The sequence below is a fragment of the Aspergillus nomiae genome, assembly GCF_001204775.2.
Source record: "Aspergillus nomiae NRRL 13137 chromosome Unknown contig00370, whole genome shotgun sequence".
Lineage (NCBI taxonomy): Eukaryota > Fungi > Ascomycota > Eurotiomycetes > Eurotiales > Aspergillaceae > Aspergillus > Aspergillus nomiae.
The window spans coordinates 1-18,156 of NW_015378425.1; the positions used below are offsets into that span (position 1 = coordinate 1).

General features: G+C 49.6%; 7 protein-coding genes across 7 annotated transcripts; 3 read left to right on the forward strand and 4 right to left on the reverse strand.

Moving 5' to 3' along the window:
* On the reverse strand, positions 1 to 1,234 carry ANOM_008276 (glycine decarboxylase subunit T; the record flags this gene model as incomplete). Its single annotated transcript, XM_015553532.1, has 2 exons — positions 804 to 1,234; positions 1 to 742 (listed from the first exon to the last, which is right to left on the reverse strand). Coding segments are annotated over exons 1-2 (1,134 nt in total), but the record flags the coding sequence as incomplete, so codon positions are not given.
* A 519-nt stretch (positions 1,235 to 1,753) lies between these two features.
* On the reverse strand, positions 1,754 to 3,479 carry ANOM_008277 (putative neutral amino acid permease; the record flags this gene model as incomplete). The annotated part of the gene is made up of 5 exons (XM_015553533.1): positions 1,754 to 1,834; positions 1,892 to 2,815; positions 2,876 to 3,002; positions 3,056 to 3,198; positions 3,261 to 3,479. The coding sequence occupies 5 exons, from the start codon at positions 3,477 to 3,479 to the stop codon at positions 1,754 to 1,756; spliced, it is 1,494 nt and encodes a 497-aa protein (XP_015403098.1).
* A 2,401-nt stretch (positions 3,480 to 5,880) lies between these two features.
* Positions 5,881 to 9,420, reverse strand: ANOM_008278 (RNA-binding ribosome biosynthesis protein MAK21; the record flags this gene model as incomplete). Its single annotated transcript, XM_015553534.1, has 5 exons — positions 5,881 to 6,762; positions 6,826 to 7,363; positions 7,417 to 8,540; positions 8,591 to 9,267; positions 9,312 to 9,420. The coding sequence occupies 5 exons, from the start codon at positions 9,418 to 9,420 to the stop codon at positions 5,881 to 5,883; spliced, it is 3,330 nt and encodes a 1,109-aa protein (XP_015403089.1).
* A 305-nt stretch (positions 9,421 to 9,725) lies between these two features.
* On the forward strand, positions 9,726 to 11,923 carry ANOM_008279 (putative proline--tRNA ligase AIM10; the record flags this gene model as incomplete). Its single annotated transcript, XM_015553535.1, has 7 exons — positions 9,726 to 9,827; positions 9,880 to 9,958; positions 10,010 to 10,053; positions 10,101 to 10,191; positions 10,247 to 10,326; positions 10,383 to 10,512; positions 10,566 to 11,923. 7 exons carry the CDS (start codon positions 9,726 to 9,728, stop codon positions 11,921 to 11,923), a joined length of 1,884 nt encoding a protein of 627 aa, XP_015403090.1.
* Positions 11,924 to 12,907: 984 nt separating this feature from the next.
* Positions 12,908 to 13,632, forward strand: ANOM_008280 (nucleotide triphosphate diphosphatase NUDT15; the record flags this gene model as incomplete). The annotated part of the gene is made up of 3 exons (XM_015553536.1): positions 12,908 to 13,016; positions 13,122 to 13,327; positions 13,393 to 13,632. The coding sequence occupies 3 exons, from the start codon at positions 12,908 to 12,910 to the stop codon at positions 13,630 to 13,632; spliced, it is 555 nt and encodes a 184-aa protein (XP_015403093.1).
* An 859-nt stretch (positions 13,633 to 14,491) lies between these two features.
* ANOM_008281 (prefoldin subunit 5) lies at positions 14,492 to 15,223 on the forward strand (the record flags this gene model as incomplete). The annotated part of the gene is made up of 4 exons (XM_015553537.1): positions 14,492 to 14,537; positions 14,607 to 14,893; positions 14,955 to 15,072; positions 15,156 to 15,223. The coding sequence occupies 4 exons, from the start codon at positions 14,492 to 14,494 to the stop codon at positions 15,221 to 15,223; spliced, it is 519 nt and encodes a 172-aa protein (XP_015403092.1).
* Positions 15,224 to 15,591: 368 nt separating this feature from the next.
* On the reverse strand, positions 15,592 to 18,114 carry ANOM_008282 (uncharacterized protein; the record flags this gene model as incomplete). Its single annotated transcript, XM_015553538.1, has 7 exons — positions 15,592 to 16,303; positions 16,354 to 16,644; positions 16,697 to 17,279; positions 17,337 to 17,571; positions 17,627 to 17,756; positions 17,815 to 17,846; positions 17,917 to 18,114. 7 exons carry the CDS (start codon positions 18,112 to 18,114, stop codon positions 15,592 to 15,594), a joined length of 2,181 nt encoding a protein of 726 aa, XP_015403095.1.
* Between the last annotated feature and the right edge of the window lie 42 nt (positions 18,115 to 18,156).

Consider the following 18,156-nt stretch of genomic DNA (forward strand, 5'->3'; position numbering starts at 1 on the left):
GAGGATGGCGGAGGCGCCGTTGAAGGTGGCGGTTGCGGGGTCGCGGCGGTCCTTACCGACAACCCAGCCCAGGGATGCGCCGGGGGGAGTCTGGGCGGTGGAGATGTCGTGGCCGTAGAGACACATGCCGGCTTCCAGACGGAGGGAGTCACGGGCTGCGAGGCCGGCGAGGCGGACCTGCTCTGCGTTTGTGAGGAGGAGCTCGGTGACTTGCACGGGCAGGGAGGGGGAGCCGGCTGTGGGGATGGAGATTTCGAAGCCGTCCTCGCCGGTGTAGCCGGTACGGGAGATGAGGAGAGGGTGCGGGGTGCGCGAGCCGTCGGGGAGGGTGAGGTAGAGTTCGCGGCAGTTGCCGAAGTAGAGGGTGCTGAGGTCTGTTTCGGGGCCGGAACCGTGGACGTAGGATTGGAGGACCTCAGCTGCGAGGGGGCCCTGGAGGGCGACCAGGGCGCGGTCTTCGAGGATGGACCATTTGAGGCTGTCGGCGCCGTGGGCTTGCTTGTAGGCGGAGATCTCGGCCTCCAGGAAGGCGAGATCCTCGTCACGCCGGCCAGCGTTGGTGACGAAGTAGAAGGTTTCGTCAGTACGACGGGTGATGACAGTATCATCAATGATACCGCCGGTGCCTTCTTCGAGCAAACAAGAGAGGGTGGACTGGTTGTGGCCGAGCTTGTCGAGGGAAGATGGTGTGATCTTCATCAGGAGCTCGATTGCGCCGGGTCCACTGAGTTCGTGCTGAACCCTGGAATTGGCGTTAGTCTTTCATTTTATGTATACAGGGGTATTCATGGGTGTGTACGTACATATGGCTCACATCGAACAAGCTTGCCTTTTCTCTGGTCCATTTGTGGCTTTCAACATGGCTGAGATCGGAGTACTGCAGCGGCATGTCAAACCCCGCAAAGGGCACCATCTTGGCACCCCGGGCGAGATGTAGGTCATAGAGCTGAGTCTGTCTCAGCGGCCCCGAGGGAGCCGCGGACGAAGCAAATCGCACACCACCATTAGAGGAAGAAACAGAGCTGACACGGAGGAGTGGGCGTGCAGCAGTCGGAGTGCGGAGACCGCGGTGGAGCGGAGCTGTCAACTGCCGCGGAAGGAGAGTAGAGCCATTGGCGGCGATAGAAACGGGCTGGGAAAGCGATTTCGATCCCAGGAGGTTGATACCTCGTCGCAAAGGTCTTACAGCTGACATGATGAGATTTTGAAACGATTCGATGTGATTATTTACAGAAGGAAGTTCGTGAACAGAGGGCGACAGGATAGAATTATTGCGGAGTATGAACGATAGCGGGAAAGTCACATGCCGATAGGGCAAAGTCCGCGGGTAAGTCGTCTCCGCTCCGTTCGGCGGATTACTTGCTCGATTTACGCAAGATAAAGCATCTACGACGATTGTGAGAATTAATAGGCCAAATTGGAATCTTCTGCCCAACGCGTGGTAAGGGTATCTTCTACCGTGTACCACTGGCGAGTGTTATGTCGCCTTCAGCATGCAGACAACCTCAGCGCATACCATGCCATCTGTCGGCGAGAGACTTTGCTTCATCGCTACAGTGATGATATCTTTCATTACCATAATAACACGAATAGGTAGTCAGCCATACAGAGAGTGCTGCGAACCCGAATGATAAAAATAAGAGAAATCCTCCCACGGTTTCTTAAAAACCTCCAGGGTCGTACACGTCGGAAGACACACATTTGTGATCAGCCCCGCAAAGAATGGAAATTTAGATCAAACAACGTAAACTCATTACAATCCGTTATTAGCGCAGGAGAAAGGACTACCCACAGTTCCAGCTTGATAGTTCAGGACTACGCTATCAACAGCAGCCTGCAGAGATCGTTAGTCATGACCAATGGATAGCATGGCGGAGAAGGTCGAACTTACATAGGTTCCAGGCCCTAAGAAGAATAGGCCGACGAAAATTAAGCCGACATTGACGATCATGCCAATCCAGCCCCGGAATCCCCGATTCTTGTAGAAATCCGGTCCGTAGTCCTCACGTCGCATCCGGAGGTAGGCAACACCCCAGAAGATGAACCCGAAGAATGAATCAAACAGTGCGCTCATGATCGAAAGCAGATCGGAAAAGAACGGGATCACCTCGGCAATGATAAATGCCCCAATCCACAGAACAGCTAGGATTCCAGCCCAGGCAGCCCATCCGACGACAGTATGATTACCCTTGTGGTGCGTTCCCTCGAACAGACGGAAGAAGAGGAAACGGGCCGATACCGAGGCGTACAAGACTCCCAGGAAGATCAAGGTCGGGACCATGAACGAAAAGGATATCTTCTTGTACACCTCATTGCTGATAGAGCCAAACGCCGGGGCTGTCATATACTGGTTGCCAGTGTAAGCATACACGATCGAGCCCACCAAGCTGAACACGATGATTTCCGCAACAGTGACCGCCGTAACAGATTTCCAGAAGTCTTTCGGCTCCTTCATTTCGGCGATGAAACTCGGAAGTGTGATCTGGCCAATGAACGTGTAGCTGATGTTCAGAAAAGCGTTGACGCCCGAGACGAACGTGGTCCCGGCCACGGGGACTGCGGTGACAATTGGATCGCCCTTGGCGGGAGTGTAGCCCGCAGGGTGATCTTCAATAGCTGTGAAGATAACGGCCAACATCACCGAGATGAACGTGAACAACGCGGAGAAAGTGGCAATCTTGGACAGCGTGCTGAATGTTCTCGGCAGTGAGCAGACGAACGAGACAATGGCCGTAATCAAGGAAAAGACGATAGTACACGTCCCATGAGAAGAGATCGTATTGAGCCACTCAGCACCGACCAAGCAATGCAAACCCTAGAACAGTATTAGGGCTCACCCGATCCTGGGTCTTGAGATGATATTGGGCGAAGTTACCTGAATAAAGGTATTGTTCAACAAGAACATCACTGCGGTCAGATACCAGGCAATCTTCGAGTCCCAGAAGAGATGCTGGCCGATATCACACACATCGCGAACGTGGGGGTGGCGCAGACAGAATTTCCTAAGACAACTGTTAATCTTGGCTTCACGGAATGCAGAGTCGCATTCACGTACCAGATAATCAGGGAAGTGTACAGCACAATCCCAGCAATAACCGCGGTCAGAATCAAACCCGGAACTAACCCGAGAACGGAATAAGACCAGGGAAATGACATAATAGCCAGGCAGATGTATTCGGAAAAGAGCAACGCGGCCGTCTGTTCGTCCATCCTGATCAGCACCAAGCCACGAAGATACCCTGTTCCACATGCGAACGCACCTTTTGCCAACTACATGTCCGGTATTTGATGGAGTTACCCGCCTCCATTTCGATTTGTCTTCCAACATCATCTGTGTCCGAATCGGACTGCACTCCGGGCTGACGCTGATTCTCGAGATCCTTCATTTTATCGGGAGAATCCGCTCCGTCCGAGGCAAAGGACTGACGGTCTTCGTCCCCACGCCCGTCAAGGGCCTTGGATGTATGGGGCGCAGACATTTTGAGCGGACAGACCGCCGTTGCAGGGAAGTGGTGGAGTGGGTTGTAGAGGTAGAAATGGAGGCCTTTGGATGCATGTACTGCTCCTCACGTTGAAGATTCAGACAGAAGATCTAGATAATCGCAGGTCAATAGTCGCCCAGAGGAGCGGATGGATGTGTGACAGGACACCGCCAGCCAGGTGGGACCAAAACCACTTACCTTAGGGACGGAAACCGATTTATACCAGAAGGAATCTGTAAACCTTTCTAGGCAAAAATGAACGAAGGTGAAAGGGAATAGAAAGAAAAATCTATTCGGCTAATTAGCGTCGAATGCGTATGGCAAATGCTGGGCAAAGCGAACCAAGAGAGCTTGGAGGCGTCCAAGCAATCGTCCCAAGACACTAAGAGGCGGGAGAGAGAAGGGAAGAAGAACAACCACTGTGATGGTTGTCAGATGGAAGAGGCGAAGTAAAAAAAAAAAAAACGAAAAAGAAAAAGAAACAAAGAGTAAACCAGCGAGTAAGAAATTAGATGAACCTTATCATGATTCCTATTCGATTAACATTTTTTTTAAATTCACATTAATTTCTACGATCCTTTCCTCTTTTTTTTCTGTTTTAATTGATTTCGATCTTGCATTGACCTCAGCGGCTGATAAAGGCGCAGGGCAAGTCCGTTTCCAGAAATCCAGCTTAAGCTTCTCTGGGCTTAGCGTCCACCGCAGTGGATCCGGTGGAATGACCATCGACGCAATGAGTCGGACGGCGATACCGAAGATCAAGTCAACTTGGATGCCTCAACCCCATGACGTGCTCATGGCAGTGTGGACCATCGACGGTACGCTGAGAGTCGGCTCTTTGCGCGTCCCGTTTCTTACTTGTTAGGGCAGGAATCGCTCCTGGGTAAGATTATGCTCTCGAGGTACCGAGTTAAAACTGCCAAAGTAACTCAAGCTTCCCGACCACGGGTCACGGGAGTCCAACCAGGGTGTTGCCGTAGATCTGAGAGAACTACAGACTACTAGCTGGGAAAGACTTTACCGGGCAACGATCACCAGAGTCTTTTACAGTATACTGTGTATGCAGAGGCAACTACACAGGAGATTTAATTACTACTACTTACATGCAGTCAGGAAATCATGGACAACCATGCCTCCACTTCTGGAATTAGCATTGGACCAACTCCCGATGCAACCCACGAGCCCCCCCGCTGCCAATCATTACCGCGGAAGGCGCTGATGGCGGAGCCCATCCGAACCAGTTGAGAGCCCCGCATCCGTAAACTGAACTTTTCTTGACCTTCATAGCGGATGCGCCCCACTTGGTTCTTGGCCTCAACCGAAGACGTTGTCCCGTGCTTATCCAGTAACAGCCATTGCCTTTGCCGGACTATAGTACTTGCGAAACAGAATACATTGATTTCATTCGAATCTCTTTTTTATTTCTATTTCTATTTCTATTATTCTGTTTGTGTATTTTATTTATCAACCCCTTCGCTTACACCCAGCTTGAACTGTAGGCAATATGGAATGCGTTCTTTAATGTTTATGCTTTTCTCTGTTTGCGCGAATTTCGGGCACCTCGACCGATCTGAACCGCTCCCCCAAACCTACTCAAGACATTGGAGTTGCACCTTACATACACAGTAGGCTAGGCCAGTTACACAACGGACCGATACTAGTATTAAATTTCGCACCAGCTCCCCTTTTCTGTATACGACCAACCTTGACGGTCGATGATTATTGCTTTTCTCGTGTTGGCTTAAGCTTGAGCACGTTATGCACTAGCAGATGGCGTGATCCCCACGGGCGCAGTCAATCACTGCCCTTCTGGAAGCCTTGGGATGCTTACTTTGCGTAGAGCGAATGGCGTGACCCGCCAGCATAATCTCACTGTGAGCAGATTTGGACTCAATCGTATTTATCTCCGTGAATAAGCTCATTTATTCATGTCAGCAAAGAAGCTCTCAGTCGCAATTTCATGCCACGATGATGTAATAGAGGCGACCCATGTTCGAGAACCATGTGGCGCTCGGGTTCTAGATTTGGTCTCCTGCTAGGTTCTTTCCAAGGGGGTTTTGTTTTGGCGTTCTGTTGCAGCACCCTCAGCTTGGTCAGGTACCTGTCTAACTTATTAGGGCCTGGAGTCTACTTGCTGGTTGGTTTCAGTTGTTCAGGGACGTACTAATGTATATCATATCACCTGATTTGGGAGTCTATTTCCGGATGGGAATGGTCTGGAACATGCCATGGTGTACCTTGCTTGTTTATTTCTTGTGCAGAGCATGGGTTGCTACGATCGCGGGTCTCTACGCTCCCAGTAGGATAGACTTATGTTGAAGAAAAGGCCTTGAAATAGACTTTTTGTGGTATCTGTAGTATGAACATCGCGTTGCTCCACAGCTGTACAATCTCCCCCTTACATGCCCTCGTCCTCCCCGGCCAGCAGGGCCGCATAGTCGTCCGCCGAGGCGAAGGTCGGCAGATGCTTGAGCTTGCGTTTCTTCTTCTTCTGATCCGACTTGTCGTCCTCCTTCGGGAGCTCCACTCCGCCGCCGAGTTCCACGTCCGAGGGTAGGTCCTCGTCGCTGTCGAGGAAGGCTTCGTCGTCAGAAACGTCCATGTCGAAGTCATCATCCTCGTCGAATGTATCTTCGGTCTTCTTGGCCTTGGACTTGGTAGCTGGCTTCTCGGAAGCCTCCTCCTCGAAGTCGTCCATGTCCACGTCAGACTCGTCGTTGAAGATGACTCCCTCGTCTCCACTCTGTTCCTCCTCGTCCTCATCTTGATCATAGGCAGACTCGAGGTCATCCAAGTCAAGATCATCGTCGCTATCAGCTCCTTCCACTTCGGGCTTCGAGTCCACCAGTGCCTTCCAGATCTCCGACTCGGCATCGCTGAGCTCGCGATCCTCTTCAGCATGTTCGACGGGATCCTTGGCCTTCTTGCGGCTCTTATCCTTGTCCTTGTCGACACGGTTGAAGTACTCGTGGAAGAAGACATCCTCCGCGGCCACCTCGTCGGACTTCTTCTTCCAGAAGGCCTCGGAGTTAAGCGGAACTTCCTGACTCTGTTTAATACCGGACACCAACCGGTCTTGCGCGTCACTGCCGGCAAGGGGCTGCATGATAGAAGCACCCCGCGTAGCGGCAGAGGCCTTCGGCGTCTTGTATACAAAGCGGTCGAGGAAGTGCATCAATGTGTGTATCGTCATATCCGGCTTTCCGCTCATAGTCTTGTGTTCTAACAGCTGAGCCGCATTGACCGAAACGGACGGATGGAAATGTGACAAATAAGGCAGCTATCAAACACAGTATCAGTATATAACGTATAAAGAATGATATAGCAAAAGGGATGTACTCACCAGTTCCCAGAGACATGTCCTATCAGCATTACTGTGCTCCGGGTCTCGCTTGCGAGGGTCGTAACGGTTTGATGGCTTCTTTGGCTGGGCTTCAGGCTGTTCTTGCGTTTCATCATCCTCATCAGGAACATCCCTGAACACCTCTTCATCATCACTCTCATTGTCCTCGGGCTGATCGTACAAGGAATTAAGACTAGAGAACGTCTTCTCTAATTCCCTAATCAAATACATGACGCCACAGATGAAGGCCGGCTGATGCAGGCCAAGCACCTGTATAATACGCTTCACGAAGGCCTTGACACGTCGAGCGTTCACGTCGCTCTTCAAAGCCTTGAACAATAGGTTAAGATAGAGTGCCTGTTTTGAAGACGTGGCCAACCGTGGGTCCAGAAGAGATTCGTATAATGTCCGGTAGAAACGATCAGCCGCAATTTGGTGGGAAGATGTCAGTTGCTGGATCAACATAAGGGCTTGAATGCTGGTGTTGAAGTTGGACGAATGAGTGATGCGGAACAAGGTATCGACGTGCTTGGAAAGTCTGTGCATGGATTAGCTATAACCGCCCTAGGGATTTGAAGAGAAACTACATACCGTTCCGAGTCAGAGCTGGTGAAGGGATACGCCCGATTCACACCGGTCAAAACACCAGAAGTGAGCTTTTCTTGCATTTCCTCATGCTGAGCCTGACCCTTCTCTTCCTCCTTCAGGGCCTTCTGGGCCTTTCTGTTGAGCTTGGCGCCCTTGGCATGCTTTTTACCCGACTGGTACTTGTTCTTCTTGGTGGGCTTCAAGAAGGCAACGAAGAGCGCGAAATAGATGTCAAGGAGTTGGGCCGCAACTTGCTCCTCCTTCGTACTCAAGACAGTTTGGTTCAGGGTGATGATGGCGTAATATTTGGCATGCTGGCTTTGACCTGGACGGAAAAGAACCTCCTCGACTGCCTTGATGATGGTTGGCTTCATCAATGGGTGTGCTTGCTCGAGTTGTAGCAAAAGGTAGGAAGCTCGAGAGGCGATCTTCTTGGCAGTATCGCCAAGTTTGTTAACCAACAGTCGTAGAAGATTTGTTTCCTGCTCAGGTTTTTCCTTGAGCAGCTCGTAAACGTAGCTCACGGCCCGGGAACGAGAGAACTCAATCTCGTCATTGCACCATACTTCCAAAATCTTGAGGACCTCGAAATACTGTTCCTTCAGGAAGTGCTCAAATGCCCAAACGATAAGGTGGCGCTTCTGAAGACCATTTGGAAGGGCATTTCCTTCAGACCACTTGCTTCCTGCCCCTTGGAATGCAGCCATGAGCGATGGCTGGTTCGCGAAAGACCTGAGCCTACGGTCGTTCGGAAGTAACGTGCCCTGGGCAAACATATCTTTAAGGGTCCTCAAAACTTCTACCGCCTGAGCACGACTGCGCTTCTTTCCCAGAGCGATAAGGTTTTCCAGAGATTTCGCGTTGTGCACAGGCGACTCCTGTATAGCAAGTGTCAACGCCGAAATCTTATCACTAAGAGTACCGGTGGACATAATAGTCGTGTAGAATTTGTGAGAAGAGGAAGCCAGAGTTTTCTGCGCTTCGGAATACATGTTGGATTCCTCCTCGAGCAGGGATACGGCGTAGTTATGAACACGATCAATCAGGTGTTTGGGCAAGGTGTTCGCCTGTTTCGCGGAGATCGAAGGAAGTTCGGTCATGAACCAGTCGGATCTAGGTGGGACAGCCTATTATCTGGTTAGAATGGCATCTGCTAGCAAAGCCATGATAAACTCACAAGTTTGCTGTATTCCTTGGGGAGAGGAGGCTCCGCGGATGGCTTAGCCTTCTCTTTTTTAGTCTCCTTAGCAACTGGGGTTGGAGGAACATCCTCATCGGAGCTTTCTTGGTCTTCCTCTTCACTTTCATTATCATCTTCAGCGTCAATATCGGCCTCGTCATCCTCCATGTCTTCGTCGTCGTCTTCTCCTTCCTCCTCTTCCTCCTCCTCCAGTTCCTGCCCCGCCTCGTCTTCCTCGTCGTCGGCAATATCATCGGGAACAACTTGACCAGCGGCAGCCAAAATACCCGACAACTCCTTTCTTAGTGCATCCTCCACAGACTTGCTACCGGAACCCTTGGAAGCGTTCTTAGCATCTTCAACTTCGGACTCAGAATCAACCCCCGCAAGCATGTTATAGTCTTCCTCGGTACCCCCCAGGGCCAAAATCTCCTGTCGCAGAGCATCGCTCTGGTCCGCTTCCTTGGGTTTCGACGACTTCTCCTTTCCGGAGGCATTCTTGTCCTCCCTTGCGATCACCTCGCCATTGCGGTCCCGCTTCTTGCCCTTGTTATTCTTGTCGGTATCGGTTCGTTTTGTGTCGGGCTTAAACGTGGCTTCGTTGTTCTTTTTCGGGGTATCGTTGGAAGCAGCCTTCTTATTATTCTTTGGCTTTTGCTTAGCAGTGTTCTGGTCTTTCAATCTCTGTTCGATCTTCTGGCGCAAGCGGCAAACGCACTCTCCTCAAACTGAGGGACAGCATCCGCACCAGCGTTGGAGTCATTAACCCCCCCTTCTGGGGCAACGGCAGTCGCTCCAGAGGAGCGCTTCCCCTTTCCTTTGGCCATGATGGGACAATTTCCTGGCCAAAATACAGTATCGTCGGAATGGTTTTATCCTACTTTTTTTTCTGCCGCCCGAAAACCCAAAAAAATTATGGGGACGCTCGAGGCCGCCGGAGAAACCGTTTCACCGTTGGTCGGCGTCCCGGTGCACGGGCCAACTAAAGCCTTCAATACGGACCTTTTATTTAGATCTCCAGCTAATCATATCCATGATATTGGAGATAAAAGTTGCCTTCTGTTTACCGCTCTGAATAAATTTCCCTGTATAAAGGCTTAGAAGGATTGCCAATCGCTACACTCTATAATTCATGATATCCGGTTTTCGCCCGATCCCGGGCCGCTATTCCGGCGCATATAGAGCATACTGTGGAGTCTTGCGATTCCATAGAGCTCCAAGATGCAGCTTCCATGTAGGCCATTGCGCACCTACTTGCCACAAGATTTACTCACTAACAATGGCAGACTGATGGCCGAACTCGGGTGTCTAACTTCTGGATTCCAACGGGAGGTATCTCAAAGAAGAATGTCAAGGGTGAAAAAGGTATTTCTAGATGCAGTTAACCCTGAATGACAGCAATTGACAACGGGCTAGAGGACGTGAATGACCTCTTGGTTCGGGGAGGCTTTCTCCGACAGGTAGTAGACTCCACCTGTATAACATAGCCAATTCTTACTCTGTATAGGCTTATTCAGGCATATTCCATATGTTACCGCTAGGATTGCGTGTGCAAGACAAGCTTGAGCGTCTGATTGACAAGCATATGCGTTCAGTTGGTATGCCCCATTATGCGTCTTGCACTAGAATTCCAGTTCTCTGATGTGATTTTAGGAGCGTCAAAAGTTTCGTTGTCGTCCATATCTTCCCAGGAACTCTGGGAGAGATCAGGACGCTTAGGGGAGGGTTCAGAGGTACAGTAATATCTCTGATCTCTTACAAATTAAAGGCCTCTAACAGTGTATGCTAGGTATTCAGATTCCATGACAGGAAAGAATCTCGCTACCTTCTTGCTCCTACTCACGAGGAGGAAATTACCACTCTAGTGGGCAGTCTGGCCAAATCGTACAGAGATCTACCTATACGAGTATACCAAATCTGTGAGTTTGCATGTAACAATCGACGGTTTATCCGCTGACATTTTACGATGTAGCGAGGAAGTATCGTGATGAAGCAAGACCAAGACAAGGTCTACTTCGTGGGCGAGAATTCATCATGAAGGATCTCTACACGTTCGACTGCACCGTGGAAGAAGCTTTGAAGACGTATACATCTGTGAAAGCTGCTTATATACGACTATTCAACGACCTGAAGATACCCTATCTGGTTGCTGCTGCAGATTCCGGCAATATGGGCGGCAACCTAAGTCACGAATTCCACGTGCCCAGCTCCAAAGGAGAAGACACGGTCATCAGCTGTACTAGCTGCGACACTGTCTATAATGACGAGCTTGCAGACGGGAAAATTCATGAATTTGGAGACAATGAAAGCGCCCAGGCCAGTGCAGGGTTTGACACTGGAGATATATCACCTGAAGCAGCACCGACCATTTCTACAGGTCTCTGGATGTCCATTTCCCAGGACAAACGGACGCTTCTGAGAGGATGGTATCCGAAATTCTCCATGCAAGGCGAAGGTCAGGAGCCAGTGGAAAGAGAAGTGAACTCCCATGCTGTCAAGTCCGTAGCCAACGCTGCAGGAATCGATCTTGACCTCAGCATAGAGAACCCGTTAGAACAGTGGGCAACTGAAGTGAAGTCTAGGAAGGCATCCGGCCCTTACCGTGTAGTGGACTTGTATGACTCGCAGGTGCGAGTGTACAAACGCCCACCGCTGAGCGACTTGCTGGATCAAGCAAACTGCAAGGTGGAAGACATTGACTACTCTATGCTGGATCGGTTCCCTGGCACAAACAATGGCCTCAGCCTTGTCAAGGTTCAAGACGGCGACAAGTGCGCCAAATGCGCTCAAGGTCATGTGAAGACCCAGGTCGCGATTGAACTGGGCCACACCTTCCATCTTGGCACAAGATACAGTGAAGTTCTTCAAGCCTCTGTCATGGTGGACCAATCCTCATCTGGCAGCTCGGAAAATCAGGTCGTGCCCATGCAAATGGGCTGTCATGGAATCGGTGTTTCACGTATGATCACGGCGGTTGCTGACAGTCGAGCGGACTCCAAGGGGCTCAACTGGCCCCGCGCGGTGGCTCCGTTTGAGGTTATTGTGGTTCCTGCGAAGGGCCTGGAGGAAGAAGCCGAGAAGGTATACGACACGCTTACTTCCAACCCAGCATCTCCAGTCGATGTCATTCTTGACGACCGAGACAAGCAAATGGGGTGGAAATTGGGAGACGCCGACCTGATCGGCTACCCCATCATAGTTGTGGTCGGTAAAGGGTGGAAGAAGGAGCAAACATTAGAAGTGCAGTGCCGTCAACTGGACGACCTCCGGGAGAATGTGCCGCTAGAGCAGCTCTCGACATTTATTCGGTCCTTACTCGAGCGTCTGTAGAGTGAGGGTTTCTGGGATTGTATTTTACAGAAGATCAATTGTACAATATTCCTCTCTTGTTCACCCCAACCGATATCAAATCATGAACCACCGAGAGAAGGCAGCGACGTATTGCCATGCCGCCTAGGGATAGTGGGTTTAATCTGGGTAATTTGCACCTGGTCAGCTGGGACCTTTTAATTCCGGAGAAGGCGAGGGCTCTGCGGCGGCAGGTTCCAGGCTTTCGCCACTTTTCAGCCTCTTAACTCGTAATCCCCCAGGTTAGTCTCATGGAAAACACCCTGGTTTGCTCACTAACCTACTGATCTCCACGATTTACTCCGTGGAATCCGCCATTGAACTTGACGGGTTTCCTGTGTTTGTCTCATTTAACCGCTCAGTATCACCGCCCTCACAATGAAAATGGTCTGGAGAATTCCTCCCAGATGTCATGGGATCGGGAACTTCAAAACACCATGAGGGATTCAGCGCTGCATTCGTCGGATTCTTCTTTATATGTACAACAAGCCGGGTACTCTCCTGACTATATATAGCCACCTCATTGTGAAACGAAGTATACCGTGACACCAGTGGATTCAGCTGCAGAAAGAGATCGGTCAGCAGTGTGGCTTGGCACAGCGAGGCTCTTTCATGGTGGGGTCATCCATGTCGACGATCATGAAAAGAAAGATTATTTCCGGTCTGATGTCGTACACACGATTGGGGCAGTGGTGATGCTCTGATTGGTTCTCTCGCAGGTCCAGGTAACCTCCTCCAGGCTGGATTCACAGCCTACGAAGGCTGGAACTTGTTCTCCTGCACCGGGAACTACAACGTTCTATACAATATAAAAGATATAAAAGAACCCTCCATCCCTCTCTCGTTTCCACAGTTGCTCCCATCACACAGCACAGTACTTGCACATTTCATCTTTCCAAAAGACTTTCATTCCTACACTCTATCCAAACACTCACCGATCGTCTTTGCTTATCATTTCGAATCGCAATGAGTACTATTAACAACCTGCCAGTCGTCAGAACCGGCGTCAATGTCTTCGTCTTTAATGACAAAGGTCAATTCGTGCTGGGACGCCGAATGGGCAGCCATGGTGAAAGTATGCTTCTTCATCCCTCTTCCCCAAGTTCCCCACGTTGAGATTTCCGTGATCCCCTCCCTCTAAGCTCCTATATACGTTGACCAAGCATACTAATATTTTCAGACACCTGGGGTCTCCCTGGAGGCTCAATGGAGTTTGGTGAAGACTTCGAAGAGTGCACAGGGCGTGAAGTTAGAGAAGAGACGGCCTTAGAATTCTCCGACCTCGAATTCCTCACTGTTACAAATGATTTCTTCCCGGAGGCGAATAAGCACTACACTACCAACTTTTTTGCGGCCAAACTTGAGGGTGACCAAAAAGAGCCTGTGGTAAGTCTCAAGCTGGGTCACTCATATACCCTTGGAGTTTACACTAACAACCCAATTTTCCATAGCTCATGGAGAAAGATAAATGTCTTGGATGGAAGTGGTTCACCTGGGAAGAAATCGAGGAGCATTATAAGGCACCTGATGCAGTTAAGAAGGACGAGAAAAATAAATTTGAGGGGCAGGAACTGTTCCTCCCTATGTTGAGCTTGTTCCGGCAACGAGCGGGGCTTCATCCACTGAAGGCATATGAAGCGAGACTAGGAGAAACAAACAAGAAGCCCGTGATCGGTCTTACGTCCAAATGATCGTTCTTCTTCATTCTGGCTGTCTGCTCATGCCTCGATTATGGGAGGAATTGAGGGCCGAATAACATACGCTATGCTTTTCCACGGGGGTTGGGGACCAACTCAGGATGTTTTTTTTTTTTAATTTGCGACATACAATACGACGATACGCTCCCAAATACGATGAATTGTTTCCTTTCTTCGCCTTGAACGATTTGTGTCGTGTGCTAGTCACCTAGTTATGCTTGCTATCACTTTTAGCATGAATTATGAATACGATGTTGATTGTCTTGCTCTGTCGTCTCATAGATAGGATATGTGTCTGTCAATCTGCACGGACGAGAGTATAAAAACTTTTGGTTGTAGTAATTCTATCTCGGTAATCATGGGCTCATCACTTTGTATGCACATCGAATAAATATATATTCAAGCACAACACACCTATTCCAACCACATAGCATCTTCTTTCTAATGAAGATCAATAATCAAACTAAAACAAAACTCAAACCACCCTCTAATCCACAAAAAGAAGAAGAAACATCAAGCACTCACCCCTCCATCCCAACCCTTCATAATCTAATGTATACACCAACCCAGACATAAAAAGCACAACCATGACTAATCAACATACCAAACCAGACAACACAATTACATAATCTAGAAAAACCCCACCATACCCAAAAAGGCAACCTGCTCTCGCGGCGGGCATAATCAATCCCAAATCACAACCAAAACGATATCTACCAACCGAACGAGGAAAAGAACGCAATCCCTCGCACCGGTATCATTCTTCTAACTAGAATCCACAGTCTCCTATACACCCAACCCGGACTGGCACGATATAAGGGGAACGGGAAAAGAGCCATTTGCATACATCAACATGGCCCCTCAAGATACCCCCGCATCGGAGGCTCCTGCGGGCTCAGGTACGGCGAATCCTTTCTGATATGGCTGGCGGGTGGGGGTGGACAGCTAATCATGGGATGGATGGGTAGTGAATATCAACTCGCTTTCGGTGCCGCAGCTGCGGGCGCTCCAGACTCGTCTTTCGTCGGAATTGGAACACTTGACCTCGTCGCATGCGAAGTTGCGCGCGGCGCAGTCGAAGTTTCGGGATTGTGTGCGGTCGATTAACGAGGGTGTTGTTGGGTCTGAGAAGAGGGGGACCGATGGAAGGGAGGATATCTTGGTGCCTTTGACAAGCTCGTTGTATGTCAAGGGCAAGCTGGCCGACCGGGAGAAGGTGCTTGTGGATGTTGGAACGGGATTCTATGTGGAGAAGGTGAGCTTATGTCCCCTTTTTTAAGGGTTGGGTTAAAAGCTGATGGCCTATCTCTGAGCAGACTGCGAAAAAGGCAATTGAGTTCTACGAGGACAAGATTAAGAGTCTAGAGACGAACCTCACAGAGTTGGAAAAGATTGTACAGACAAAGGGCTCCCAGCAAAGACTCTTCGAGGAGGGTAAGTTGAATATAGTTCCATATTATTCTTTAACTGGCCCGCACTCAGCCTGCGAATGCGTACCGTAAGCTAACTATGACTAGCCCTGAGACAAAAGTTGCTTAGCGAAGGCGCCCCATCATCTGCTGCTGCCGCTGCGGGCGGTGGTTAAATCCTGTCAAATGCTTTGCAGAGGCGTTCGATCATCCAGTGAGCGGTCGGGGCAAAATAGTCAACAGAAATAATAGAGAATGGTATCTGTTACAGTAAGTGTTGGCAATGGCAAACCATCAACCGTTTCGCATGTAAGCTCCTGCTTTGCCGGCTGAGAAACATCGCATGCTTCCAAGGCTTTCGCAGAGATGTAAGACACGTTAAAACCCACATGGTCGATGAGACATTGAGCCCGCACAATGAAGTGAAGATGCAACGAAGCAAAAGCAAATTGGCCTTTCACCCTAAACTTTGAGCCATGATATTGTTGGACACACGCCTATGAGTTAGTGACCCGTGGCTCTCACAAAGATCAACTTCATCTGTTTAGAATAGAGTGCCCAGGTCGGCGTCCAACATCCCAGCAAGACCCCTCGCGTCAGGCTTGGGCGAGGATTCATTTGAGGGTGGTTGGCTTTTGGTTGCAGTAGGAACTATCGAGGACTCAGTGCCCGCCTGTATTTTCCTGGCAGTATTCTCTGAGCTTAAATGGTGTTGCGCTGGGCCTAGTACTTCTGCCACTCGCTTTACTAAGCTAATAAACTCCCAGAAGCCCACGCTCTTGTCATCCGAATCTGATGCCTTCGGAGGGAAGAAAGTGTGAAGCTCTGGGCTGTGGCGTGCGGAATGTCCAACCGACAGATTGGCTTGCTCTCCCATCAAGTTATCCCAATTGGAATCAAATATAGATGCGCCCCAGGAAGTGGACGGGACGTCACAGATCTCACCCGCCATAAAAGCTGGTGCTGGTGCTTTCCCTTGAAATGCATCCGTTTTTGAGCGGCTATATTCATCGTACCTCGCTATTTCTAATATGTACTTGGTGCCTTTCAATCGGTACCGGATGGAGGTCTTTTCCACAAATCTGGATACCGGTGCTGAGCTCGGAAATATCACCTTTCTCTTAGGCTTTGCAGAAATGTCACCTATGGTTGTAGTGCGTCGGAAGGCGATAGAGTGCGAAAACGATTTCAACGCAGCATCGATGGAAGATGTCTCGTAGAACTCCAGAGATTTGATTTCAAGTTGCCAGTCGGCTCTAACAAGGACTCAGTAAGGTAGAACCGAAGAAAGATACGCATTACCTACCTTTCGAAATCAATGATACAAATCTGGAGGGGTGGCCTTCCGTCGCTTGACTGGCCGCTTCTGCGAGGCTTAAGCCATCGGCGTTGGGTTACTTCATAGTCCTGCGCCCCAGGGCTTCTCGCAAATTCCGCTTCGAGACGAAGTAGGGCATTATTTGAACCCAGGAATTCGAAGTTCACGGAATATGCAGGCTCGGCGTTTTTCAGCGAACAGGCTGTACTTTCGTAAGGCTCGAGAAGATCGGTAGATTGGAAACATCTAGCCAAGAGCTCATCTTGACCGACCCGTAACCTGTTCGTAGGATATTAATGACTCGGACACATAAATAGTCGGTAGTTCCTACCCTGGAATCAAGCGGCCTTTTGTTTGCTCATGCAATAGCATCTCTCTGAACTCCTCAAAGCTATACCCAGCTTTGTCGTCCTTGGGCATACGATACTCATCAAGCACAAACGAACCAAGGTTAACACGCATGCGCAAGTGTCCACGGACAAAGGAGACACCTTGTAAGGATTTTGAAAGGGCATTTAAAATATGTGCGTTATTCTTTGTCTGTATCAAGGTACGTCGATTCTGCCACTGCTCTGACGGAAGGCTCTTCACCCTCTTTCCATGGAGAAAAGCCTTCGCAAAGAGAGTCATGTTCTCCACGACAATCTTGTCTCTCAGGATTTCTGGAGGCTCTGAAATATAGACCTTCGACTTAACATGGCTATTGGCAACGGCCTCACTCCACTTGGTCCTAAGAAGCTGTGCGATCTGTCTCATCGTATCATGGCTGTGACCAAGAGCACATATATAGTCTGGGACATCCTTTGGACGGTAGAGGTGGCAGCCAAATTTCGCCCGGATGATATCGAGAGCCTCGAGTTGTTCTCCAAGGGACTCCTTGATCGGTGGACCATCATTCGGCCACAAAAAAAGAGCTTGGGTAACGGATCTGTTAGAAAAGCAAATATAAGTTCATATTTTAATATGCTGACTGACCTGCTCTGGAAAAGCTGAAGGCGATTCCGGTTCTTTCCTCAAAAGCAGAAGCATATTTTCATGTCTTTCCTTCAAATCAACGCCCATTTCTTTGTTTGCTGAATAGGCATTAATTTTAGCCCATTCTGTCTTTTTGTGTGTGGGTAAAAAGCTATTGCATTTGGCAAGAAGCCTTTCCATTATATCTATGGCCGAAGCCACGTCTTGTGGTTTACCCCATAGCTGAATGACCTACAGTGAATTAGCACACTATAGTTCGCTGGCAATAAACTGCTAAATGGCCTACCTTGTCAGTATAAGATGGAGGTTTCACATAGGCGCCTGTTCTTTTGCTTATATCCTCGAAGACTTCATTACGACCTTGGCTGGCTGCAGGGGATTTTGCTGAAAGAGTTGATCTTGCTACCCCAAAGAACCTATACGCCATATAATAGTGAGTACTTGCATGGGGGAAAGCGAGCTGAAGGTGCTTACTCGTACTTAAAACTGCCAAAAGAGGCAGGCAGCTTGAAAATTGCTTCAGTATTACCCAGGGTTGTGTTAGCCTATTGGCATCCGAAACTAAAGAGAGCTTACCGGACGGCTCACTACCAGCTCTCCAATTTGATTTGGCAGGTGAGTCACGGAGAAGATTGCTCGATTGGCGTGAGGCTGCGGTGTTAGAGTATGCCCGTCTAGCCTGTACACGCCCCCTTGTTGCCCTCGGTGCACCTCTAGCACGCCCAGTGCTATTGGCCACAGGAGCTGCGGTAACTGTGGCAGTAACTGCGGCATATGAGGCCCGCGGTTTTTTCTGTGTCCCTGTCTCATTCCGGA